The 27,940-nt window shown below is 40.3% G+C and overlaps 2 protein-coding genes across 20 annotated transcripts in view; both read left to right on the forward strand.

Moving 5' to 3' along the window:
• Positions 1-6,192, forward strand: part of picalma (phosphatidylinositol binding clathrin assembly protein a) — a 37,644-nt gene extending 31,452 nt beyond the window's left edge. For all 12 annotated transcript variants that reach the window (XM_070982676.1, XM_070982681.1, XM_070982679.1 and 9 more), the window contains 3 exons: positions 2,077-2,136; positions 2,643-2,744; positions 4,783-6,192. In XM_070982676.1, coding sequence (XP_070838777.1) covers positions 2,077-2,136; positions 2,643-2,744; positions 4,783-4,797 — 177 coding nt within the window. In that variant the 3' untranslated portion in view covers positions 4,798-6,192. The remainder of the gene's footprint in view (positions 1-2,076; positions 2,137-2,642; positions 2,745-4,782) is intronic.
• Positions 155-27,728, forward strand: sytl2a (synaptotagmin-like 2a). 8 transcript variants are annotated; one of them, XM_070982667.1, is made up of 18 exons: positions 12,370-12,631; positions 12,823-12,977; positions 16,114-16,243; positions 17,317-17,386; positions 17,495-17,603; positions 19,160-19,741; positions 20,570-22,591; positions 23,228-23,329; positions 23,457-23,513; positions 23,609-23,697; positions 23,875-23,979; positions 24,524-24,693; positions 24,946-25,048; positions 25,139-25,300; positions 25,387-25,483; positions 25,564-25,669; positions 26,203-26,408; positions 27,257-27,728. In XM_070982667.1, exons 1-18 carry the CDS (start codon positions 12,531-12,533, stop codon positions 27,403-27,405), a joined length of 4,515 nt encoding a protein of 1,504 aa, XP_070838768.1. In that variant the 5' UTR covers positions 12,370-12,530; the 3' UTR covers positions 27,406-27,728. The 8 variants fall into 8 exon arrangements, with proteins under 8 accessions (XP_070838772.1, XP_070838768.1, XP_070838773.1 ...); XM_070982672.1 differs by having other exon boundaries at positions 20,570-20,644; XM_070982668.1 differs by lacking the exon at positions 19,160-19,741.
• The last annotated feature ends 212 nt before the right edge of the window (positions 27,729-27,940 follow it).

Here is a 27,940-nt window from a genome sequence, read left to right on the forward strand (position 1 = left end):
AACTCTCAATGATCTATAAACTTCTAGAAACTGACAAAAGCTACAACAACCAGTGACATCAATAGGCTTGTATAGTATAGGCTTGTTTGGAACCACTTTATTTCAGCTTTTAGCCAGTATCAGGTTACTGTTACTTAAAATGTATTCCCTGCTTTTCTTCTGTCAGGGAATGCCCAGTCAAGCTTTCCCTGCCCTTCCCCTTCATGCAGATTTGCCAGTGTCATGAGAGATTGTGGAACTCAGGCTTTCCTGGATGGCCTTCAGCCTTTCCTCAATTGTGTATTTGCCATGCTATCTTGGCTCCTAAGTGTTTTTTTAACTCTCTTTAACTGGTGTCATAATTGCCACAACCTCTCGTGTATACCTATGATGTGCTATTGAATGACTGTTGAAATGACAGCTGAGGTGGGTCTGGAGCTTTGGCTCATTTCCATCTTTCCGTTACTGTTTCACATGACTGCAGATTGATCACAGACTGTGTGCTTTTATTGCACTGAAATGTTGTCTGCTTCCCCCTGGGTTTTAGTTGTTTTTCTGAATTATTAGAGAAAATGCCCGTCAGAACAATGAAGTGAATTCAGTTATACTCAGAAAGCTCCTTTGTTACAGTCTGGAATAAACCACCGAAACAGCTACTGATAAGATCCAAAATCCAACAAGTAAAGGTTCAGCCTGGACAGTTTCATGCCCATCCAGGTGTGATTGTTGCCTCTTGTAAAATGTAAATGGAGAAGAATGAAAAAGACTTCTCCCATTGTGGTTGGCTGATGTTACCCACCATCAACATTGTAAAAACCAGATGCCTTTATAGACTAATGTGGAAAAAGAACTGTGTTGTATGTACTGTAGTAAGTCGTTTGGATCAGTTAGAAGCTGTTTCTCATGTCATTCTCTCAACCCTTCATCTCACCGGTTTTTTGTAAGTGTTTTCATGTTAAATGTTCACTCTCTGTAGTCTCACTTTGGTCAAATGCTCAAAAGAGATTTTTATTGTAGTCTCAGTGCTTGTGATCATGCTGACAGCACACAAGTCATTGACGATGTGGCAAAATGTCAGATGATGATCCAAAGCTGATGTGTGCTCTTTGATGAAGCCAGAAGAATTGGTCAGTTGAAGAATGCTGATACACTAAGAAGCAGATGCACACCACATCCATCAGACCTCAAAGGATAATCCCTAATAGCATGTCAAAAAACAAGCCTTATGTCAGTATTGCCTCTCTGAAGAACACTAAGTGAGATGTCTTTGAAACAAACCAAACACTGCCAGTGAGGAGGAATTCTGATGGAGAGCTCACAGAGCAACGAAACAAGCACAGTCTGTGATGAAAGCACCAATTTTGGCACCAGTGTCACATCTGACTCACTTGCACCTCCCTTGCCAATGACTGAATAGTTAATGAAACGTATCCTTCCCGAGAGGGCTGGGTGTTAGACAAATCTGGGTTTGTTATCACTGCAGGGGCTGTTGGAGAAGCAAGAAGTGCTCAGAGATAGGGTCTGCACATTTTTCTCTCTAATCTCTTTCCATAAGGAGCTCTGCACCTGCCTTCAAACCAACTTCTACCCCCAGGGTTCAACACACCGTCCTTTTTACTGTCTGTCATTTCCTTGTTTCAAAGCAATCTTTTGGTAACATTTTATACACTTTCAACTTTAGAAGTGTCTCGTGGCATAAACATCTTCCTTGATGCTGCCATTCAAGCTGCATGCATGATTTACAATGAAAACTATGCAGACATATGATGAATTTACTTTTTAATGGAGTGAAAAGCATCAGTAAGCTTAGCAAGTCCGAACAAGGTGAGCTTTGTCATGTCACTGCTCTTTTAACAGAAACAATTCCTCCTGCTAAGCACTGTTTTGACTGTTAACAGAGGTTGAATATGAAATTAATTGAAATTGCTAGCGAATAAATAAATCTGAAGCCTTCATCATGTCATTGCATTGTCGTTGCATAATAGATTGCTCAAGGTTCGTTTCAGTCACTCAAATTAAACGTATGCTGAAGTGACTAAATGTGAGCCGTGTCCTGATTCTGTTGAAGGAATCATCTTGTTTTTTGTGTCACCTCAGGCTCCATCTGTCATGGCCTTCCCTGCAACTACACCGACAGGCATGATGGCATATGCAATGGTAAGTCAGCTGGGACTGTATTCAGCAGGATTCCACTTCCTGTCACACAAACAGTCTCTGCAAGCTACAACATTTCCTTATATATTCATTGGTCTGTAGCGTAGTGTGCAATGACTTCATGCATTCTGAAAGCAGAGCAGAACAGATGGCATCCATCAGTGTGCGTTTTATCAATTTTATCATTGAAGATGAGTGTTGATACTTTGACATGTTATCCTAGTGGGAATAAATCCTTATTGAAAGATGATTCCAGGCAGCACAACAGGCTGAATTGAGTCCTTTAAAGACGATAGCAGCAACAGGGTTATATTTGGGTGATAAGTGATGATGCTCAATCATGTTGCCATCACTGAAACTGGATAGTTTCCCTCACTGCTACAGTTTTTTTTAGAGCAGATGGAAATGACAGCAGCTACCTCCAGAACCTTATTTTGGGAGGTTCTGTTTGTTTTTTGGTTTAGGCAATATAATTCATCCATGCTGTGTTTTCTTTTCTCTTCCATCAGCCTCCTCACATGGGCTCCATGGTGATGACACAGCCAGCTATGATGTACAGCCAGCCTGCGATAAGGCCAGCCAACCCCTTTGGCGCCAATCCAGGTGCACAGGTAATGGATGTGTGCATCCCACCCCTTCCACGCCTGAGCTCAGTGACCCAGCCTGTCTGACCCAGAGAAAGGCTTGTTTCATTCTCCCATAATACACGATCGTCCCCACAGCTCTGTTGTCCACTTCCAGGTTAAATCAAACTCAGACAATGAAAGAGCTTTAAATTAAGGTGCGTGTAGTGTGCCAGTAATCTTTCTGTGACATGGGACTTTTTCTGAGGTGAGACAGAAATGTGTTCCACTTAGTGGTGTAACCAAATGTAGTTGATCCATAATCCATACGGATCCGCCCTAAGGTGCAGCATGCATGTGAACCGTGGGTTAATTGCAAAATGTAACCATCATAGTGTGACATAGTTTTACTTCCGCTGTTACTTTTGATAGTAATAATTCACTAAATCTCGATGCAGAGTTTCAGTGAAAGACATCGCAGATGTGTGCTGTGTTTTACTCTGAAGCACAATGGTTGGGTTTGGGAACAGCAAGTGATTTAAAAGCCACCTCTTTCACCCATTGAGTGAAATCCTGTATAAGCTCTGATTTGGAACATTTTCAGTGGCGAATAGGGTAACTGGGCTTGCGTGTCCTCATAGAACCATAGTGATATTTGTTGCGGCTTCAGTAGAATCTGCTGTCTTCCCTGCAACTCGCAGCTCCTCTCGCTGGAGCAGCTCCGCTCTCTGTGCCCATCTGTGGCACAGAAGCCTTCAGTTTTGATAGGCTATTCCTCATCACATGTAAGCAATCAGTGCTGTGGGTGTGCTGTACTATGTTGAGTGAGTCTTCGGAGTTGTGACTACAGACAGAGGCAGTGCCATTAGAGCCAAAGATATACAGATTTCTCTCTCTACTCAAACCACACTTTACACTGTGTTTCCATGCAAACTTCAGTAAACGTGTTTCCATCCACCTGTTTTTATTTACATTTTCAACTTGTGCACCAAACAACGGTTGAAATTTTGAGAGAAGGTTGTAACACAGTTGGCTAAGGTGGAAAAGTCTCGATAGTATCGATAAAAACAAAATGCGACAAATTGCAATGGAAACAGGCTTTGTGAATTCATCAATTAGACGAAAACATCAGATCTTTGGGGAGGATTAGGAGACTGTAACCTTCCTCATAAGCATAGCTCATCTTCTGTGTGTGCTTAATTGCAACTCCAGATCCAGAGTGTGCCAACAAAGTGAATGTTTAATTCTACCTTGTTTAGGCAGAACAGGACATTAAGTGGCTGATTTGGGTGCCAGTCACAACACTTTGCTGTGAGATGCTATTACACTCCACTCTGCAGCTGCTTGCTTTGCACGCTCTGCACACGTCTTATCTCCTGCTGAATAAGGATTGAATGAGTTTGAGAATCAAACTTGCAGTTTCACACAGGCATGTGTTTTGATATAACTCTTACTATGACCATATGCAAGTTAAATAGCTGTCAATAGTAATACATAGCAAGGACAAAATCAGAATGTCTGATTTACCATCTGCAAAAAAAAAGGGCTGCTATTGATTCAAGATTCAAGAAGCTTTATTATCCCGAGGGAAACTGCTGTGCAGCAGTTGCGATACAAAGTGTAGAAGTAGTACGAGTAAGAGGATAGATAAAACACACAACTAAATGCAACAAAGTGCAAGGCACAATTAGAATAATATAGCATGAATAAGGTGAAGAATAACGGAGTAACTAAACACACTAAAATGCAACACTGAATGCAACAAAAGACAGTTAACGTAGGTATATATAATATACAACAATAAGCACTGTGACGGTAGTTGCATGAATTAAAATATAAACTGGAATATGAAAATTGAATATAAATGAAATATAACAAGTACAGTCTAAAATAACAAGTACAGATGTGATGATATCACAGACATATTTTAACCCTCAGAGACTCACAGTATAAATATTTTTATGCACAAGCAGTGCTGATTGGAGACGCATTAGCAGCCTGGATACTGGTCTTGCGTTACTGGGTCTGCAACTATTTTCTGTGTTCCAAATGAAAGTTGACATTGTTGCTTTTTTTGTCTTACCAGATGCAGTTTATGTAACCTGAGAGGAGGGGAGTCTTTCCTGTTTGAAGATGACAAAGTCAGCTGTCCAAGCAAACCTGCAGTTTGCCTCTAATGAACTCACCTCTTTCTGAGAATGAAAGGCCCAAATAAGACTTGAATAAAATCATGGTGACTGGGAGCCACTCTGGCCATCCCAGAGAGGCATCACAGTGGACGTTGTGCCCGTCTAGTCATGTCTAAGTCATTGAAGGAGAAGAAGACTGTGTTCTGCCATTCAACACCATGTGGACAGAGATCAGCCCCTACTGTGTCCTGGACTAAGAGAAACACAGCACTCACAGGGAGAGCTTCTGACATCACTGACATTATGTACCTGGGTTGTTGTCACACTGTTTGAGTTGTCTTTTTTTGTTCCTCTTTCTCCAGGCGAGGCTGCGAGAGTCACTTCTTTTAATTAGCAATCATGATTACCTTCTTAAAGCATCCCCAGATTAGGAAAATAATTGCAAACTCCTCTTCGTACCACACATTTTTGTTTTCTTTCTTTTTTTTTATGTATTGTTTGCAGTAGACATTCCTTGTGTATTGTTTGTATTTATTTATGATTACCTACAGAGAGGATGACATTAAAAAAATGTAAGTGTAACTAGTCACTGGCCTCCACCTTGCGGATGGTCTTCAGGTTTATACATAGGTAAGACTGATTGTAGAATTGGATTTTGAGTGATTGAGATGATTTTTTTTTTTTAAAAATAGTTAATATAAAGAGATGACATGTTTTTGCTGTTTGGGCACGAAATATTCTCTGTACTCGGATGATGCCTTGTACAGTTATCTGTGACTGGAGGGGTCACATTGAAGATGTGTATGAACGTAATAATCCATTAACACCTTCAAATTGGTGGGGTTGATTTTTCTGAATTTGGCGTGGGAACATTTTTCGCATCAGCAAAAGCACTACATTTTGTGATTGAGGCAGTCTTGCATTGGAAAGGAATCTGCATTATGCTTATGACGCTTTTGGCATGCCATTTATTCTTACATTTAACAAATCTGCTGGCTGCCCTTTTCCAACCTGAATGTGCAGGGTCCCTTTCATGCTCAGATCGTGTTTCCATAGGCAAGCACAGGGGCGTTAGGACAATGCAGGGGCATGGGAGGCACTGGGTGTAGGTTCAGGTCAGACTGGTAACAGATGGGTGGAAACAGGGTCGGGGTAGTCTAGCTGTGCAGGAGAATAGAGCACTGTTGATCGGTGCTTTGTGTATATAGAACTTATCCTGCCAATCACAGGAATGGGCGGGTGCAGGTATGAAAGATGGTCTGAGCATAAAAGTGGCCCTTGATTCATTAACTGAGCATATTTTCTGCATTGTCCCTGCAGATGATATTTTTGTTTGATTTTTTTTCAATAAAGTGCAAGCTTCCACACATTGAGTCCATATTTATTTACCAAAGGAAAAAAAAAATGGTTTGGGGGCTGATTAGTACTGAGTGTACTGATAACGAGAGTTCAAGTGGAAGTGTAACAAACTGATTTATTGAGGTTGGTAACAGAAGGCTTGAACTCCATATATATGAAGCATCGTCATGAAGCGTGGGATCTCAGGGGTCGAGTGGTGGTGAGTAAAGGCAGGGTGGTTGATGGGGACACTTCTTTGAATCACCCTGGAGGAGGGGTTGTAGTGACAGGGAACAGTGCTTTTCATCAGTTGCTTTATTGTGTAATAGGGGTATTCTCTCAGCTGTCTATTTGAGAGCAGGAATGTAGACTGTAGAATGCAGTCTGATAATAACTATTAGATTTCAAGTGATGTCATCGTTAGTTGGAGACTTCTGTGCTTGAAATATAGGCTTTTGTCCTTTTTCCCCACAAGCTGATCTGACTTTTACTTGGGCAAGACACTGAACCCCAAATTGCTCCCACTGCTGTGCCATCAGTGTGTGAGGGTGAAAGGTTGTTGCTTGTGATGAGCAGCTGGCACCTTGCCACCACTGTATGAATGTGTGTATGGATGGGTGTATAGTATTGAGGAAGTTGTGAGACTTTCAAAAGAAAGGTCAAAATCAAAGCAGCAGAGCCTGACATAGCCTTACTTTTTGTCACTAGTATGAGTCCAGCTGCAAAGACATTGAACTCTACATTTCCTATAATCCAAACAATATCATATTTTTTGCTAGTGTCCCCACATGGTAACACCCACTTATCCTCCAGTTAACACCAGGCTTTTTGTTATAATGTTGTGTTTGAGCCCAAACTGAGATAATCCTGATGACACTACTATGACATCTCCAGGGTTTTTTCCTCAGACTTAACAATTCTCCCTCAAAGCCACAGAAGACAATATACCACTGCTTTCATAGTCATTTAATTAGTGGAGTAGTACAAAATATGGTGAGTTAACTGACCTTTATCTGTGGAGTTTACTCTTAATAACATCATTCAGGAAGCATTGATAGTTGAATTTGAGTAAAGTGAGCAATGGATTAGCCAAGTTGTGATAGGCCCTTGGCCCATGGTCTGCCGGAGTCCCACCCCTCATCATTATGGAGGCTGCTGCTGCTGAACCCACAGGTGCAGTAGCTCATCCATGTGCCACACACATACACAGAAAGACCTTGATAGAAAAGCTACATCCTGCTTGGCAAGGCCTCTCTACCAGCAATGAGACGATCCTTTGTTGTGCTCCCACTTCCCCTTATTTTGGATGCAGCAGTAGAAAGATGCAAGTGTGTGTTTGTGTGAGACACTGACTTTCATGATAGAATTAATTGGCGAGTTAATAAAAGCCTCACTGTTGAACTGAGGCCTTCCTTTACACAGCCATGAAGAAAATCTCTTTCCTTCTCCTTCTGCTAAGCAGCACCCAAAGGTCCTGAGGTGCAGAGATGGAGCCTCAGTCTCAGCCTCTTCCGGACACTCTGTGGCATCCCCCTCATCCATCCTGTCACTGTGAGCCACTGTGGACATGAAATGGACAATCATCCTCAGTGACGTAGGTGGTAGACTTTGGTGTCCAAGATAAAAACGAACAGTCTGTGTCTGAAGGTAGAAAGTACATCATCAAAGTGCTGCCTCACAGTAGACCAACTGTTACGGCTTTCATCAAAGGGCAGTAAGATTCAGGATAGACCAATGCAGAGATAGCCTAGTGGAAACTGTCACACCAAGATTTCACTGTGCCCAACTCTGTCATGGTGGGTCGACACCAAACGAGCTGGTGAACAGGGAACTTACAAAAGAATCAGTTGCAAAATGATATTGAGAAATAATGTTGCTTCCTTAAAAAGTGTTAAAGCAGCAGTAAGGACAATCAAATGTGTCTTTGAAATATCTGTTGGTGTTCCTCCTGTAGTGTCAGTCAAATATCTTGAAAATGTATTACCAATCCTCCAGCTTCTTCCAGGTACAAGAACTTCATTGGGTCTTGATATGATATTTGATTTATATCATTCATTATTTCTTTGTAATAGATTGATGGATTTGTCATGTTAAATGCTGGAAAATGGCATGTCATATGAATAACACTGAATCAATCAGTCCGTCAGTGTGTGCAGGTTGAACAGTCAATCAGTGAATTTGTGAAGAATGGAGCTCTTCTGCCACCTTGTGGTCTGCAGGTGCAGCTGGTGATTGCTGGCTTTATGACGTGTGCTCCTGGTTTTATGTTGCTTTCTTATTGCTTTTGTTGTTGCTCTGTTCTGTTTATTCATTGACTGATTTGTTAATCAATTGATATAATTGATTTTGTTGGCCAATAGAAACAAGTTATGAAAACAACACTGACATATCATCACCTTTTAGCTGACATTGTGAACTTGTCATTCGTACATGCAGCAGTTGAATCATCTAAGTCCAGCACTCAGTCTGAAGCTGCTAAATGCTGCACTGAGTTCACCAGCTTGTCTCTGTGCAGGTCTGCTGTTTGGTGCTGAGCAGCTGGTGTAGTTTTTTTAGTGTTTATTTGCTGAAAACAGCACTTTGAGAGCAGTGAGAGTGAACCAACACATCAAGTTGCAGCCAGACAGATAAACAATGAGCTGAAACTGGTTATAAAGCTCTGCAAAGATGAAGGGAGCTGCAGCTTCGGCTGGTTATTCACTGTTGGTTCATTACAATGAGCAGCACCATCACTTTGTCACATTATTTTCACGCTGTCACTTGATTCATAGTTAGAATAAAAATATGCTTTAAATATGTATTTTTTTTCATGTTCTCTGTTAGTCTTTAATCTTTTAGAATTAATGATTTAACTGCTGTTATTATTCTGATTTGGTTGATGTGGCAAAATCCCTATATAGTCAGATCTTCCCTCTAAAATCATTATATATGACAAACTGCTATATGTGCATGATTTTAACAGCTCTGGGAGCCACACATTGTTTCATTCTGCACAGTTTATTTGTGTTTGTAAAGTTCTTCTCACCATAACTATGTATATTTGCTTCTGTTCACTGACAGTCCTCTGAATGTCAATGAGTTCTTGAAGCAATTGTCCTTCTTCAAAGTTTCCACCTTTATTTACTTGTCTACTGGAATAGCTGATATGATGCTATTCACAATGATGGCTCACACTTTCACAGAGCAGACACTGTATTCTCAAGGCACTGGGAAGAAGAAAGCAGCCTAAAACCCAAACACAAGACTTTACAATAAAGGTAAATTTACAGTAGTATAGAAGAATACATTAAAATGTCTCAGTGCTACAGAAAGGTCACTGAGAGCCTGTAGTGTTCAGCAAGGCTGGCTGTAATCTGCTGCTCTGTGGCTCAGTGAAGCATCCTGGAGGCAGAGCTTCCAGCTGCTCTCTGCTGCCTCCTGCTGCTGTGTGTGGGCAGCTCCTCCCACCTGCAGCAGCTCTGGAACCAGTTGCAGTTTAGTTGTCACTCAGCAAGGAGCAACAGCGAGAGGTGAGCTGACTGCTTACTAACTCAATACTTGGAAAATACTGTCTTTTCTTGAACTTTCCTCTGTAGGCTGTTCTTGAAGAAGAAGTGAGATGTCAGTGCAATTTGAAGGGGGTCATTGTTTCTCAAATGGGCAGTTGATGTTGATCAGAGTAGCCAAAAGTTTCAGCTGTTTACATCACAACATCGAAACTTTACATTCTGTTATTGTCAGCTGGTAATGTAACTGAATAAACTCAGTTTATCAAAGTCACGTTGAAACTCCTAATGGAATCTGCTGTCAAATTCATGAGGAAACTCCCTCTGCAAACAGTTGGAATGGCCTTTTAACAGCCAACTTTTATTTATCCATTGTTCTGCAGAAGAACACAAACGGTTGCTTAAAAGCTCATTCTGACATTCAAATCCATGTTATCCGTGTAATCCAGTTGAACAGTGCAGTTTGATGTTTTGACTCTCACAGTACCTGATTATGCAGACATTCATATATCAAGTCATATTAACTGATCATATTATGAGCCGCAGCCCTCTGTTCACGGGATGAAGTTAGATTCAGAGAATATACAAGACAACATAAGCATTGTTTCTCTACTGAAGTTAAAGCTATGAAAGTGACCTTACATCTAGAAGTCTGCAGTGGATAAACATCTGTCTGTATGTCAAGTTTTCATTCTATGAAAATGATTAATGATAACAACAATGATTGATGATGATGATTGTTAACAGTTCTTTACATTAATGTATCCTCTTTGAGCTGCACTATGAAATCACAATTACAGTCTTGTACCAAAGGTGAGATGAACTGGCTTGAGTGAGTGATGGAGGACGTTTGGTTGTGTTTCAGACAAGTAACCTTAGATCACTGTTGTTATTTGCTTTTTAATGCTTCATTTCAACTTTGTCTTCAGTCAGTGCAAATTAGCTTGAAATGAATTAAAAAAAACAAAAAAAAAAACAAGAATTTATGTCACCACAGCTTTGAGTCTTTGATGCTGTAGAGACAGAGGAGCTAAGGGTAGGTACCAGGAAGAAGTTAGCTTATAAATTTGATATATTAAATATTTGCAAAACAGAATGACGTAGCTTTCTAAATCTTCAGTTTTCTCAAGGAAGTCTGACAGTGATGAGGAAATAGGTCTACAGCAACAAGGAAATGAGTCCTCTATCCCTCAGCTAGATGTTTACCCTTTTAGAGAATCAGGACCTGCAGCATTCTTCTTTGTAAAGATAAAGAACTCTGTTTTTCCCATTTAAACCTGCATCACCTCACTCAGGAAAAGCCATGTTATTCAGGGCTTCTCACAGCTCAGTTTCCATGAAGCCGTCTCCTCCAGAATAAGAAGTGATTACAACTTTCCTAACGTGGATAATGAATAAACAATGGCAGCTTGTGTGACCACAACTATTTCTAAAACCAATTACATAACTACTATTTTCTCCACAGAGAATGACATTACTTCTTTCTTTGATCAGAACATTTAGTGTGAACCTCAAACACTCAAACAAGTGAAATTTGCACCAAATTCCAACAGTACTCCTGGACGTGAGTGAACATTGGTGGAGAACCATTTTTGGAACATGCAGGCAGAGAGATTTTGTCTTCTTTTAAGGGAAAAGCAGCAGCTCTGTTGAGATAATCTCAATAAAAGAGATGCATGTTGTTGTTTCACTGTTAGCTGGACAGTCAAACATCTATTATTTATCCTTCTTTGTGACATTACTGTAGCATGTGTAACGTAACACTGTCATCAGTGTCATATGCACAAGACTTTCAGATAGACACTTATTTTGTGGTTGTGTGGCAGACAGGCATGACAGACAGGTAATCAGTGGGAGGAAGGAGAGAGAAAGAAAGGAGTGTTTTTACTGAGAATCGTCAACAGTGAGGGAGCATTACATGTCAAGGCAAAGGAGCTTGTTTTATCAAGTTGTGTAGAGTGTTGCGCTGTACTCTAACAGGATGTGCCCATACATGTTTTATCGTGCACTTTGTGCATTATTGAATAGGTTTTACTGTGTCAGGTTTCCTTAGATGATGTCTTGATTTCCTGCATGTGTTACTCGTCATCATCTGATTCATTCTACATTTGGTTTTGTGCTCCTGAGGAAGTCGCTACCCTGTTGTACAGTTTATTACAGTGCACCTTACTAATCAACTACCACTGCATATCAAGACTAACAATACATTTAACATCTTCATAATTAACAACCACTAAGTATGTGAAAGCTGTCAATGTTGCATTATCATTTAACAATGGTGACATGATTGCAAGGTGTGACTGAGGCTTATTAAATTTAGGATTTTCATTACCAATCAATCCGCTGATTATTTTCTCGATAAATTGTTTGCTCTCTGAAATGAAAAAAACACATCACAATTTTGTTTTTTTGTTTGTTTTTGTTTTATCACAGAAGACTGGGAGAACCAGCAAATATTCACTCTCAAGAAACTGGAACTAGGGAACTTTTAACATACTTGTTTAAAAACTGATTTAAGTAATGAATTATCAAAATTGTTGCTGATTAATTTGCTTTTGATTGCCTGTTCATCAATCTGTTAATCTTTTGAGACTCTACAATTTTTTCTGTTTTCTTTCAGATTCAAACCGGTCTAGAGAGGGTCAAACAACCCCAGCTGAAGCGAAACATATCAAAAACTAGCAAAGCTCCAGAAGAGTAAAAGCCTTAATCCCCATCTCAATATGATCATTTTACACAATGGATAAAGTACAGGTCGCCCAGGCTGTGTAAACCACTGACACTCACTTGACTTGTGAGGACAGAACAACAGCATGTTCAGCCACTAGGCACAAATTCAAAGCAGTGGAAAGCTGAGGACACAGCGAGTGACAGCAGTCACCATGATCGATCTGAGTTTCCTGACTGAGGAGGAGCAGGAGACCATCCTGGCTGTGCTGAGAAGAGATGCTGAGCTGAAGAAGGCTGAGGAGCAGCGAATCCAGTGAGTTCCTTGTGTCACATTTATTCTGCTTTTCACAACAGCACAGGCTTATGTGGGGGTTTTGCTGAAGAATTTTTGGAAAAAAAAATGCAATTAAATTCTTCATTTTCATATAATAACATTTAGGAATTAATGTTCTGATTAATGAAATAGTGCCTATACATGTCCCCACTTCCTGACTCTGTACTCAGGAACCTGCAGAGGACTGTCAGTGACAGGGGCCAGCTGAGGTACATGTCTGGAGAATGGTTCTATGAGACCAAGCAGCTTCGCCATCAGGATCGCATCCATGGCTCCGACATCATCAGGGCCTCCATGAGACACACACATAAACCACTGACTATATGTGAGTCTTCTATATCCAAAACCCTTTGACACACCTTTGCCCAGTCTCTGCTCACAGGCGATAAACTCAGCTGATTCATCATCTGATCCAGGGCACGATTCCAACCCCTTCTTCACATCATTTGTATCAGCTTGCTGAAATAGTTTTACTTGCCTGAACAAAACCATTAGCAAAGCTTTAACATCAAAATATTTGCCAGGTGAGTATTCCCTGTGTTGTAATATTAACAAATCGGTGTTGGAGGAAGCTGTTAGTGTCCATATTTTCAATACATTTAACATGACTGTGTCTGTAGTAGGATTTGTGGTGGATCTGAAACCAGTGTTCCATGATGATTCATGTTCAGTCTTTCTTGCTGCTGCCATAGATTCAAGGACTGTGAGTGTCCTGGTAGAGTACGATAACAGTGATACTATGGGTCGGCTCAGGAAGCTCCCACTTAAATTCTGCCACTCCCAGGGGCCACTTGTCCCTCTAGATCTCAATTTTTTTGAAATTCACACCACAGATCTTTCCTCATATAACTGCATAAGACTATGTTCTCTTGAAGTGAACAAAATGTGTCACACACACACACACACACACACACACACACACACACACACACACACACACACAAAAAAAAACACGTTTAGATCCTGATTATCTAATTCTATGTTTTAACAAGGTAAAACATTTCAGTCATCAGTCATCTCGGTCTTGTGTCATTCTTAATTTCAAGTTGGCTGTCATCTGTTACTATTTGCTGGATGGCCTTGATCGCATGATTTAAAACAGCTGTGGTCTATGCAGCAATGTGGAAGTTTTGATAGTAAGTGATTAGCAGGTATAGATAGTAGGTATTTAACCCACCTGGGTGCTATCACCTACTGTCTTTCTGGTGCCAAGGTTGACCTAATTGAGCTGATTCCAACTCTTACTGATTTGAATTCCATTCTCAAAACTGTTCTAACAGAAGTTTGGAATGAATGACATCATTGCGAGAAATTCCACTGGTTAAAAAAGGATGACTTCATCTTAAACTTTATTGGACTTTTTATTTTCTTACTATTACTTCTTATCCTGGGTGATAAGAACATTAACTGGTTAAATGGCGTTTTTTTTTATAAATTTCAGAAATCTCTGCATCAAATTCAGTCTCATGCAGCTGAATTTCCTTCCCCAGTCAACCCTTCCCCAGTCAACCCAGAGTAAAAAAATACACAAAAGGTCATACTCTTAAATATTATCTTAGGCAATAGACCACAGCAGTATAAATGTAGTGCTGTTTTCTCTTTGACTTTAGTAACCACTGCCCAGTAGCATTCAGCCATGACATGAAATTACAATGACCCAATGACTGACATCACTGACAGAAGCTTGGCCTTAGGCTTTTTTTTTTCTTTTTTTATGAAAACATTTAATTCCATTAAACCAGACAAGCATGCGCCTTCTAAGAAACTAACAAAGTACTTCAATACACACTTTGTTTATCCAGGTTATATATTTGAAAAGACCTGATCTCCTCCCTCTGGCTCTAATTATAGTGCACCTTGCTGGGCAAACAAGCTTGGCACTCAGATCTTTTCACTGAAGCATTTTGCAAATCTTGAAAAGTTTAATGCTCTTACCTCTATTGATGCTAAAAAGTCTGTGGGGGCTGGTCAGTTAGAGGCAAGCTCTATTTTTAGTAGAATGCTCATCTTATAATTTCAATCTGACTGTGGTAACTGAAAGCATCCCTGACTTGTGGAAGGCACACAATGTGATATTACCATGTTGATGTTGTTCCTACAACATCATAATTATGTTGCTCCATCTGACCAGTCATGCTTGATGTCAAAGCTTTGTGAAAACATGGACATGGGAGAATTTTCTAACACTTCTGGACCCAAACCATGATCTTTTCCTGAACTTAACCAAGTAGTTTTGTTGCCTAAATGTAACCAAACTGTGACAGAAACCTGACAATAAAAAATAAACTGAAAATAAGTGTCTAATAAGTGTCTAAAAATAACAATTAGTTCTACCCAGGGCACAAACTCCAGTCTCCCAGCTGAAATCCTGTGCTTGACCCATTCATCCACCGTGACCTGTTGCCATGCAGACTTTATTTCTTTTTGGTCAGTTGCAATGATGGTCCTGGAGCAAATTATGATGTGGGAACAACACCAACACAGAAATATCAAATAAACCTGTGAAAGACAGCCTACCTTCTAGACCTTCATGTAGTGTGAGAGCAGTAGTGTGATATAAAATCAGGTGAGAGCACTGTCTAATCTTCTCTTAAAATCAGTCAGGTTTAGACCAGAGCATAGTACTGTGACGGCAGTATTGAAAGTCTTGAATGGTGGTGCTGGTGCATTAGATAGCAAGTAGGATTGTGTTGCCCTTTTTATTGACTTACTGAAGGCTTCCGATGCTGTTGATCATCAAATTCTTGGATTCCACGCCTGGATTCTGTTGGATTGGACAGGCTGTCGTGGCCGATGGCTACCAGTCCACCTTTGTATGTTAACAAAGGTGTACCACAGGGTTCTATTCTGGGACCACTTTTTTACAATTTCACAAGTGAATAAGATGAAAAACAGCACAATTCATCTGCATGCGGACTACGCCATTCTATATACAACAGCGCACTCTGTTGCCCAGGTGGTTCAAAATGTGCTTTTTGATTTCTGTACTGCACTGTAAACTTTGATTTATCTTAAATTACTGCTAAACACAGAGTAATCAAAATACATGCTGTTCTCTAGAAAACTGACTCATAGTACCACTGAAATGAATAGTGCTCTTAATGGGAATCCAGTTGAAAGAGTATCCTGTTATAAATGCCTTGGTTTCTTGCAAGTTGCACTTTAAAAACATATTATGGAACTCACTAAGTACTTAAAATGAAAACTGGCATTTTGTTATAGAGACAAGACTTATTAGTATTAGTAGTATTATTAGTCAAAACTGCAGAAAGCAAACTGTGGCTATGACTTTGGTGATGTTCGTCCACAGTCAGAGGCTATTGGCCTTAGACTTTCTCTCTCTATGGCCTTCCCTGTTTTAAATAAAGGTTAAAGTTTCCGTGTTGTAATGAATATGAACAGTGTATATTACAATGAATGGTTAACCTTCATTAATAGTCGCTGTGTCTTGTGTGTTGCAGTGGAGCTCTCCAAGATATTGCCTGAGAAGCCCAGTTTTGTCAGCAGTGAAAATAAAGAAGTGTTTGTCCCACCTGTGCTCTGTGGAGTCCTTCAGGAGCCTCACACCAGCTCACAGCTCAGCCATGACAGGTGAGTACAGAGAGCCAAAGCAGGAAGTAGTCAGCAAAAGGAGGTCACCCATTTATATCATTTGTTAGAAGTAACTAAGTACACTTACTTAAGTGAGGTATTTGGGTAATTCCATTTTCTGCTACTTTATATTTCTACTCCTCCACATGTATTTGATCATTTCAGATACTAGTTGCTTTGCAGATTGACGTTAATAATCCAAAATACAATCACCCTGGTTCCAATATTGCCTTATTAACAAAGGATTAAATGACTAAATGTATGTGAAAGGTATGGCTTGTAGTGATGAACCCACAGAAAACATGAGACAGACATGAGAGAGAGAGTGATGGAGAGTGAGTGTTATTGCTGCTTTGTGTCTGCTGGATGTTTACATTAGCAGCTGTTTGCTAACAAGTTCAGCAGCGTTGTGTTTAGAGCTTGTTTCTGTTGCAGGTTAATGTCTGTATGCAGAAAGAGTATTCACCTGTCAAATGGTATTTTGCTAATGACATACGTATAGGATGTAAGAAAAAACCTGCAGCTTTAATTAGGATTAGGGGAAAACTGAATGAAGTTCACATAGTAGAAGCAAAAATATGGTGTGTGTCTGTTATGAGCACCATCACATGCTGCACTAGCAGAGTAGAATTCTGGTGAGTGGCGTTGTGCTTAGTTGGTCTCATAGTTCTCAGTAATCGTCTTAGAAGGTCAAGCCTCACATGTTCATGTTTTCCACTGCTCCTGAGGAGTGATCATGCTTACAATTATCATAGACATTCTGCAGGGCCTTTGGCAGTGAGGACTCAACTGTCAATAAAAGCAACTTTATATTGCTGTAATTACTTGTCCTGAAACACGTTGATGAGAAGTTTTGTGGCAGCTTGCACAGCTATTTGCTGTGACAAAAAGAAAACAGGCATTGTTCAGGTAATTAGATTTCACTGGTCACTGACTAAAATGTGTCTGCTGTATAGAAGGGAGTGTAATTAACTTTTTAAATCTTTTTTGAAAGACAGAGAAAGTGTGAAGTTGCACATCCTATCCTCAGAAATGATTGAACTTATTATCTTGTAATCTGTTTATTCTAATAGGTATCAAAACCACAATGCTTATGAAACACCACAAGATACGCCTAGACCGGTTTTACAGTCACCCACAAAGGTAGGATCCTGTCTAGAGAAACAAAATAATATAAAAAGTTGAGTGTGTGAGTCCATGCTTCATTGTGTTACAGGTGTTACATGTATCAATCCTTTTTTTTTTTTAAAGCAAAGAAAAAATCCATTCAACAGTGAGCTCATTGAATGTCACACTGCTGAAGAAAAGGAGAGTGAATTATTGGATGGAGCAGCGGATCAAACCCAGACACTGACTGAGAGTGAGTCTTTATATAAACACAGCTTGTGCTATTTTGAAAATTGGCAGTGTAGGTGGATTACTTTATCCACTGTGATCTAATGATATATGTACCATGTCTTGTGTTTTGAATTGAGTGGCATGCTTGATGGACAAATCATGAAAGCAGTTACATTACAAGCCAAAGTAAGTCTGGTTCTTGCAGTCAGTTTGACATCCAGCTGTTGCAGCCTTTCCTGTGAGCAGCATGTTTGGCATGAGCAGTGGTTGCATGGCAGTGGACAGCATGTACTGGCTTATCATTTCTAACAATTTTAGCGCGTGTTGCTATCTCAGAAAAGACATTTCTACACTGTGGTACAGGAAAGCGTGAAAGTGTACAATTCCACTCATGTCCTTCGTTGTCAACAGTGCTGGTTAAAAATATTTAATAGCTCAGGAACAGCAATTTGCAAAGTGTATATAACAGAGACAACACTTAGAATTGAATCAAAGTTCACATGCAAGTTTTTGTATTCATGGAAATATTTGTAAGTGTGTTTTCTTCCAGTCACTATGAAATGAGCCAATGAGCTGGGACCACAGATCTTCCCAGGGGTTGTCAAAGTGAAGGGAAGTCCAAATGCACCAGGCTGCCAGACTAGCTTGGGGATTACACAGAAATGCATTCCAAAGCCTTAATCTGTACTGCATGACTTGTGCCTGCTGGAAATATTTCACAGGAGCTATGAAAACAATGTTTTTGTGGGAGAAGTTAAAGATAAGAAGGAACAGCCAATGCAGATACTGAAAGCTTAAACAAGGCACAATCGGTCAGTTGGTATCATATAACAGTATAATTGTTGTGTTGTGTTGTGCATTAACTAAGGGGGGTGTTGTCTGAAATATTAATGACAGAATTGATATTTTAAAAATTAGGGCAGATTGTGCCCCTCAATCACTAGTGCAAGACATAACAAAAAGCTTTTCTTAATGTACAAGGCACAGTTTTCTTTAGAATGGTGAATTCATAGTTTAAGAGCTTTATTTTTAATTAAATAGTAGTGGGTTTTATGTGTAAAGCACTTCCTAAGACACTCAAGGTCACTCTCAACTCATACAGAAAACAAACGAACTCTGCCAAAAAAGTGCCTGGCGTTCCACAGTGCAGTGGACTTGAGTGCACTCCTCTAAATAGCCAGGCTAAATTTGTAAGAGACAGTGGTGCAAGAAGTATTCAGATCCTTTACTTAAGTAAAAGTACCAATACTGTAATGCAAAAATAGGCCATTACAGTTGAAAATCCTGCCTTCAAAATGTTACTTAAGTAGGGGTACAGAGACACTCGGTAATATCAACAAAATACTGCATACTAAAGAATATATGATATATAATATACTGGTTCTGCAGTAAAATAACAAGTAAAAGACATCTGAAACATGAGACAGAGCCACAACTAGACTAGACTTTCCACCCCTGACTAAAGGCTGCAGTTATATAATGTAAGAAGTGAAACTCACCTGCAGAGTTACCCTCAAGACAAAAACACACAGCTAATATGTTGTTGGTTAAAATGGTGTTCATTTGTTTGTCTTTCAGAGCCTTTACCATCATCTGACAGCGGCACTTCTTTTGCTAGTGACCTTAAACAAGCCCTTAATCATGGCATGGTCTCCCAGAATGCTTCAGTTCCCATGCCAAAGCTTGAAATCAGAGCAGTCAGCACCAGTTCTCAAGACTGTTTTCCTGAGGTAGACGGGCCAGGAGGCAGGCAGAGTAACACTGCTGCTCCACGTGGCATCCTTAAGCGCTTGTCCAATTCTAGCTCCACAGACTTCCTGTTCTCCCACCTGGACCCACAGAGTCCAGTTAGCCTAGATTCTCTGACTGAGACCTGGATAGACAGGAAGCAGGTGAGGTTCAGCAACACGGTCGGTCGGAGCAAAGTGGAGTGGCAGGATGGGAAGGAGCTGGGAGAGCACATTTTGCTGGATATTGACTCCATTGCTCCCTCTGAGGCAGAAAATAATAGTGACCTTGAGAGCGCTGTCAGTACTAATGCTGGCACATGTAGGTCTTTCCTCCGCCAGAGTCAGGTGGATTCTCAGCATGGTGAACTCAATTGCGAAAATGAAGTGTACCTCCAAGATCAAGAAGCTGGCAAACAGCAGGTCATTGATGGTAAGAGTTGTATCTAAAACCAGTGAGTTAACCAAACATCCAATCAATAAGTCAAAATAATGAACAATGATTCTGATTCCATTTACAAAACATAATGTTAACATTCATCCTGCTTGTGCATGGTCTTTCATGCAGTGCAATATGTGCATTTATGTATAATTTCTTATAGAGGCTGGTTGCTTTGGCGTTATGGGGAGTCTATCGCTGCAATTTCTCCATTAATGTCTCATTCCATGGGTTGAACTTCTTTACTGCTCTTATTATATTTCTGTGAAATGAAGTGTGGCATTGCTAATCCCAAAGTACATGACTGGGGCGTAAGTGCAGTCTTAATAATCTGCTAATTCTATTTGATGCATAATCAGAGCTCATAGCTTATCAAAGTATTGTAATGCACCTTCTGGTAGACTGATAAATTGTGCATTGAATACCTAACAGAAGCTGAGTCTTAAGCCAAGATGTGTGGATTTGTTTGTGTTTCATAGCATATTTAAATTTATTCCAAAGGCAATAATGTCTGCAGAAAACTGAGACAACTGGTACACTCAAAGTTTTTCATCCATTTCATTTCAGTGTCTCTTGGTCAGATCTACTAGTATGTGTATTGCTATTTGCATTTTTTGTTAGTTTGTTTTTTGTACTACCTTTGAAGGACACCAAAATCACATTTTCAAATCCTGATAGTAAACATATAGTGACCTTTAAAAAGAGGTGCCTTACTTCATTCAACAGTGATACATCCAGAAAAGGCCACTTTAACTATGCTGTGTACTGTTTAGCAGATATAATGTACATGAGTGATCCAACATGTGGTTGCTGTCTTTGCAGATGTCTCTGAGCATTGTCATTCAGAGCTCCTAAGGCCAGCAGTGCCTGGACTCATTTCTGCTGAGCAGGAATCAGGTAAGCCTGGTCACCTGGAGACAGAGCTTGAAGAGGACTATCACTGCCAGGCTGAGGCCATAGACACCATCAAGTTGTCTGAACAAAGCACTGACATTTCTGTTGAGGCCACCTCAGATACTAAGCTGTCAACCAATGGCACCTCAAAGGGTTCATTTCATGCTGTTTCACCAAAGCCTAAACAGAGACTGCTTGGATTTTTTAGAAGAGAGAAAGATAAACTTGCTGAAGTACAGAGTGCACAGAAACAAGATATGAAGATATCTAAGCAGAAAGAACCAGGCAACACCCAGAATTCCCCATATGGTGCTGCACATGCGACCATGGACAAACCTGCCAGTGTCAAGGCAGAAGCTAAACCCTCTGAGATGATAGAGGTCAGAACACTACAGCTGACAGCACTGCAGAACACTCCTTTTAAAGAAACAGTGACTTCAGTAAAAGCAGACTTTCAACAACAGGCAACAGAAGGCAGAGTTGGTCAGCTTCCAAAGACACTATCCAATCTGAAAGCTTTCTGGGAGAAAGAAAACAGTAGTCCCAAAATAATATTTACCAGAGAAGAGGCAAGGCACAGAGATGTCTCCAAGACAGGAATAGAAGCTTTGTATGGCCCCCAGACTACCTCTGATGTAGAGAACATAAACAACAAAATCTCACCTCAAACAACTGAGCATACTGCCGTCAGAGCCCAAGAAAAGAGTTTGGCACCACAGACTGGCTGTAGCCTCTTGGTAGGTTTATCTGAAGAAGATGGCACGTATAGAGCAAATCCAGTCCTCATCTATGAAGAGACAGATGACTCTTTAACAGGTTCAGTGACAGATTTGCAAATTTCTGAGCCACTGGAAAATGTAATCCCTCCTGTACCTTCTTCTGTAGCACTTGACATCCAAAAGCAAGAGGGAGATATTCCAATTCCCCTTCCCAGGCAGTCCAGTTCCAGTCCTCAAGAGGACTTGCCAGCCAAGATCAGTGAGCTTAAGCATTTCTGGGACAAGGAATGTACAGGACCCAGAGTAATTTCTGCAAGAGTAAGGGAAGCCTCAAGCAGTTCAATACTCAGTGACAATTTGGTTTCCCCTCAGTGTGATCTGACAACTTCCTTAGATAGCAGAGGGAAGTCTGAGGGAGAGGCACAAACATCTCCATACAAAACCAAATCTACTGTCTTGAAATCAGACAGGCCACAGCTAAAGAGTTCTGGTAGTACTGGGGATGTACAGTCAACATGTCACCAATACCAAGCCAAGGCTGATATAGAGGCTCAAGAAAGACCCCTCAGTCCAAGTAAATCCCAAGATAATGAAGTCAGAAGGAGTCCATCTAAGACCTGCCATCCAAGGGTCCTTCCTAGAGAATCCTCCAGTCCTAAGAGATCCAGACTGGAAGGCTCTCCCTTAAAGACCTTTCCAATAAACATCGACCCCCAAACTGAAGAGCACCAAGCGAAGCCAACACCAATGCCAAGACAGAGGAAGAGTCCCTCTCATGAAGCAAAGCAGGCAGTGCTGACAGATATTAAACCTAGCACAGACATGACTTCTTGTCCTCCTCCTATATATCTAGAGGACAGAGGAACTCATTTTGGTAATGTGGATAATCCAAGCTGTACTTCACCACAATCCAATAAAGCCTCAGAGAAGAAGTTGGGGACCTTTACACGTCTTGCCAGATCTTTCATCCCTCAGGATTATCAGCACTACCTCGGGCCACAGGAGAAGGCCCATGTTCCTTCTTTTCACCAAGAGAAAGCTGCTGTCTCAGAGAGCGATGTGGTACACAGACCACAAAATGCCCTCAGAGACTTTGTGGGGAACCAGAGTGGCAATCCCACTGAGGGGAATCCTCCTGGAATCAGTTCCTGGATTGTGCAAAATAAAGATGGAAACTTCAGCCAGGATACAACAACCAGGGCCTGGTCCCTGTCTCATGCAAGTTCAGGCAGTGAGCTTTGAATTCTCTCTCCATTTACATTTCTTCAAGACAATGATTGAGAAAAGGAAACCACAGTGATGTTTTCTTTAATCAAATCACATCAAGTTAACATATTAACATTACAGTGACTTTGATTTGACTGAGTTAGTATATCCGCCTGGACAAATTCCTCAATTTCAAAATTCTTGTGCTGTAATTCTTTTGCACAATCTGCTGTGTTCACTGACCTTTATTTTTTCAATATTTCCTCCTCAAGTGTATCGTACAAAATTGTAGAGCAAATGTTTAAATTTTAGCTGCCTGTTAACCAGTAGAAAATAATTGAGTTTAGTTTTTGGCTGAATGTAGCTGTAGTTGAGCTAAATGTCTTGTTGTACAGCTTAAGAGCTGCTAATGCAGTGCAGTATGTGGTTTGTAATAAGCAGCTTCTCATTACTATAAAGATTTAAAATGGTGCTAACAACAACAGTACTCTTGTTAATTCATCAAAATAGAATGGAAACACTCAGTCTTCTTAGCATTTGCAGTAGCATATTTTCCACATCCTAAATTAATTTTCTAAGCATTACATTGGACAGAAATATTTGACCAAAGATAAAGGAGCAATGTTCTACTTGTCTTTTATTCATGTTCCATTTGTGGCAGGTTATGATGATAATTCTAGTCCCATCATGTCAGCTCAGAAAGGATCATCTACAAGGAACATGTCCTCCTCCAAAAGTCTGGACGACCTCACCTCACAAACAAGTAGCAGAACTCTGTCTTCTTCACATATTGTACTTCTTCAAAAGGCTTTATTGTATGTTATATGAGATGGTGGTATGTAAATAATACTATATTACTATAATAGTCTTATGACCCTCTATATTCTTAGGAGAAGAGAGGACCCAAACTAACTCAAGAGAACAAATGAATCAAAGTATGGATGACGGTAAACAACATGTGGTCCTGTCTTTAATCAGCACACCTTTAAATTTCAGAAATACTCATTATATAGTAACAGTCAAAGTCATATCCTTCTTCCAGTTTCTTCACTTCCCTTATCAGCCTTTAGCCTGTCCAGCTCGAGGCGGATGAAAACCAGCATGTCAGTGCCTATTCTTCAGCAGGACGAGGTAAATCACCGACTCTATCTTGTACACTGAGCTCACAGCATAAGTATGATATCCTGTGCTCAGCATCTGCACTGTAGTTAGTGAACTTACACACTTAAACTTCTCATATAATAGATGTGTGAATGGTTTGCTCCTTTGTGTTTCTAACTATCCTTCATGATTTTCCATTATTATCAGACAGATAGTGACAGCACTTTTGAGACCAACTTGGGCCGGAGAAGAAACACAGGCAGCTCCACATCGAACATAAGTCTCTCCTCAGGAATGGCCTCCATGTCATCTGTATGTCCATGTGCAGCTCACTGCATTCTTGATCAAAATACACACTTCTTAATTAGTCTAATTAGTTTCCTAATTAGTCTATTTCTCTTTTCCCTTTGAATGTTTTTGAAACATGTCCTGTGTTTTAAAAAGGTGCAATATCCTAAACCACTGTGCCCACTGTAGTTTTCAGTGAATGTTACTCAAACAGGTTAGGTTTTGCTCATTTTTGTTTCTTTTTTGAAGAAATTTGTTGACCATAAGAAATATAAAGAATAACATCAGACTGATCCTTTAAAATAATTTAAATAATGCTTCATGTGGGATTTAGGTTTTAAAGGTCCTGACAGTCACTAAGCTACAAGAATAGAATGGAAAAAGGGGACGTATATACAGAATGGCAACATTTGGCAGAGTCACTGTAGTTGTTAATAGCTGCCATAGAGTTTGTTGAAGCAAAAGAAAGGCAGTCAATGGTTACATATCAGTCTAATTAGTTTCTCTTTAGAGTTAAAGCCAGAGTGGATGGTGTTTTCTCTGTTTTGTGTAATTTATGAATGGGCAGGTCAGCGGCAGCATCAGCAGCATTTACCCTGCAGACTTTGGTGACATTGAAGTCCAGGGAAGTATCCAGTTCGCTGTGAACTACATCCAGAAACTTGGAGAGTTTCATATCTTTGTGGTACACTGCAGGGATCTGGCCATGGCTGACAGCAAGAAGAGCCGCTCTGACCCGTAAGTGCTTCTTATTTACCGTATGATCAAAATGTTAAAGGTAGAACAGATGTCATATCTGTCATATGCAGTGATATTTCTGATATAAAAGCTGGAGAAATGGCACTGGGAGATCAGAAAAGAGGCTGAAATGTGTCATCCTCTTTTCAAAGAGTTGTCAAACAGAAGCCTCCTGCTGTCATCTGAAGACGTTCTAATATGTTACTCTATACTGCATGTTGCAGCTCAGGATAGAAATAACTCTTTTTACAGGTATGTGAAATGTTACCTTCTTCCTGACAAAACAAAGTTGGGAAAGAGAAAAACCACTGTGAAAAAGAAGACACTAAACCCCACCTACAATGAAATCCTCAGGGTAAGAACTCCAGAGTTCATCCTTTGCTGACTTCTCATCATGTATTCCACATGTTACAAACACATTTGTTGCCTTCTTCTCCTTCCATAGTTTAAAATCACAATGGAGGTGTTGAAAACCCAGAATTTGAACATCTCGGTGTGGCACAATGACACTTTTGGGCGGAACAGTTTCCTGGGCGAGGTGGATCTGGATTTGTCAGAGTGGGACTTCAGCAACACACAGATAAATGAATATGCATTAAAAGATAAGGTGCAGGCTTCATTTCTGTACACATTCTGTGTGAATGACTGAAGTGATTCTATCCCACATGTACTCACCTCAGCTCAATCCTTTAGGCCTCAGGACAAACCTCAACATTGTCTCCCTCACATGTGACAGACAGCAGAGGACAGATGAGAGTCGCCCTGAGATTCCTGCCACAGATGTCCCACAGTGAGCCGAGGACCCCTCACTTTTTTAGCACTTCTTTCCTTTCAGTTTTGTCACTTATTGCGGTCTGACTACATCCACAGGTCAGACAGCCTCCAGGACAGAGACTGGTGAGGTGCAGATTTGGGTGAAAGACTGCAAGAATCTTCCTCCAGTCAGAGGAGTTATTATCGACCCGTTTGTGAAATGGTAGGATGTCCTGCTTGCTGGCAGGTCACTGACCAGTTCAAAATTCAACGAATAGTTCAAACACTATGAAATAAATAATCATGAAAAAATACTAAAATAATACTGAAACAATATGTAATAGAACTGTAAACTGTGAAATATTCCAATACGTTTTTACAATGCAATTCATTCATATGAAGTGTTGTTTTATCACAGTCAGAGAGTTTACTGCAGGTCAGACTGTCATCATGAAGCAAAAACAGACTTTGGAAAGAGGACCTGAACATAAATAAATGACATATATAAATATAATATAAATCCAAATGACCTGCAGTAAACTTTGTTAGTGTGAGAGGAAGCAGAAATGAGTTTAAAAATGTCTGAATGGGTTATGTCACGGTTTCATTGTTATATGAAATATTTTGTCTGTATTTATTCATGTGATTGTTTTTTCAGTTTGTTTGAACACTTTGTGTTTCCATACCTGGCTTAGTTTTGTCATGTCTGTCCAGATGAGTAACTCATTTTAACTGCATCCTTCTTTCTGCCTGCAGCAACGTACTACCTGACACAAGCCGGAAAAGCCGACAGAAGACACGGGTGGTGAAAAGGACGGCCAACCCGATGTTCAACCACACCATGGTGTACGACGGCTTCCGGCCGGACGACCTGAGGGAGGCCTGTGTGGAGATCACAGTGTGGGATCACGACCGCCTGAGCAACCACTTCATAGGCGGTCTGAGGCTCGGGCTGGGGACAGGTGAGACTCCTCCTCCACTGATTGTCCTTTCAACACGTTACTGGAGTCTGGATGCTTTTCAGATATAAGATTGAACTCATTTCTAAATGGTATTTAAATGTGATCTGAATTTGGATACACTTAGTTCAGTTCAGATCTCTGTTGTCTCACATGAGACAATTTTCTTTGCAGCAAGACAGCAAAAAACTAACCCACTAAAAACACAATAAGATAAGAAGATATAATAGATGGTGCTATATTTGCAGTATAGAATACAATAGAAGGTTCATGTAATTAAAGCAAGGAAAACCTGCAATAATAAGAACAGGGTTAACCTAAGGTGCTAAGCTGTGCAGGGAACCAAGAGGCAGTTTATGGTGTATTAGAAACACTGACTGCATGAAATGAAATCTTAAGCATGCGGCACCTAATTATTAGAACCTTTTAAGTGTGACCAGAGAGCAGGATTTAGCTTTGTGTGTGATTTGCCTGCTACAAATGTCACAAGCTGCTGCTCACCAGTGATTTCACTGCAAGCCTTGACAATGTTGCTCGGTTGATTCCAGTTTATTTAACCTCCCACACAAACAAATCAGCGTGAAGGTCAACACCAAGGTGCTGACTGCTCTGGCGTCGAGGATTGTGGGTGTAATGTGCGATCTGATTTTGGATATGCTGTTGAGATAATGAACAAACCTGACATGTGGCAGCCTTGTTTACACATTTGTGTCCTCTAGAGATGTTACAGAATATCCACTCACACTCCCATCATGATGAGGATCATTCTAACATGACTCAACAATTACCTTCATCATTCAGTTCAATTCAAAGTGTTTGACATGAAATCATTCCTGTGCCTTTCTGTGCAGGGAAGAGTTACGGGGTGGAAGTGGCTTGGATGGATTCAACGACAGAAGAAGTAAATTTATGGCAGAGGATGTTACAGTGTGATGGAGAATGGGTGGAGGATGTTTTACCTCTGAGAATGCTGGCGATAGCAAAAAGCATGTCTAAGTGATATGGTCTAAAATGTGTTGATGAATGTGTGGAAACTTAATGGGATGGACCTACAAACTACACACTGAGTGGAAGCAGCAGCCTTAATGAGCAATGTGTATGTATCTGTATCTGTAAGTGACGATCACTGTATGATAAATATGATTTGTCATCTCAAAAAGTTAATTACCAACAAAAATGTTACAAACTAGAGAGATACAGTCCAAGTTAGGAAACTTACAAATTATTATGAATTGAAGATATATTTGATCTGAGTACTGATGATTTGTACATAGTCCTGTTGTTCTATGTTTAATTCTATCTTCAATAAACAGGTTACGGATATGACTTGTGATTTACTATTGATATAATGTCATTTGAGGTTTCTTGGAGCAGCTGGTATCATCATCAGAAATATTCACCTCAAAAGGAGCAATGAATGAGCAGATTTCTCGTAGTTTTCCACTACATTCAGCCTTGTGTATTTCAGCTAGATATTGAGCTTCAGGTAATTGTCGTTGCACCATGTGATGAAGCTCTCTATCTCTGGACTCCTC

Source organism: Chaetodon trifascialis, chromosome 16 (assembly GCF_039877785.1).
Source record: "Chaetodon trifascialis isolate fChaTrf1 chromosome 16, fChaTrf1.hap1, whole genome shotgun sequence".
In the NCBI taxonomy this organism is placed as follows: domain Eukaryota; kingdom Metazoa; phylum Chordata; class Actinopteri; order Chaetodontiformes; family Chaetodontidae; genus Chaetodon; species Chaetodon trifascialis.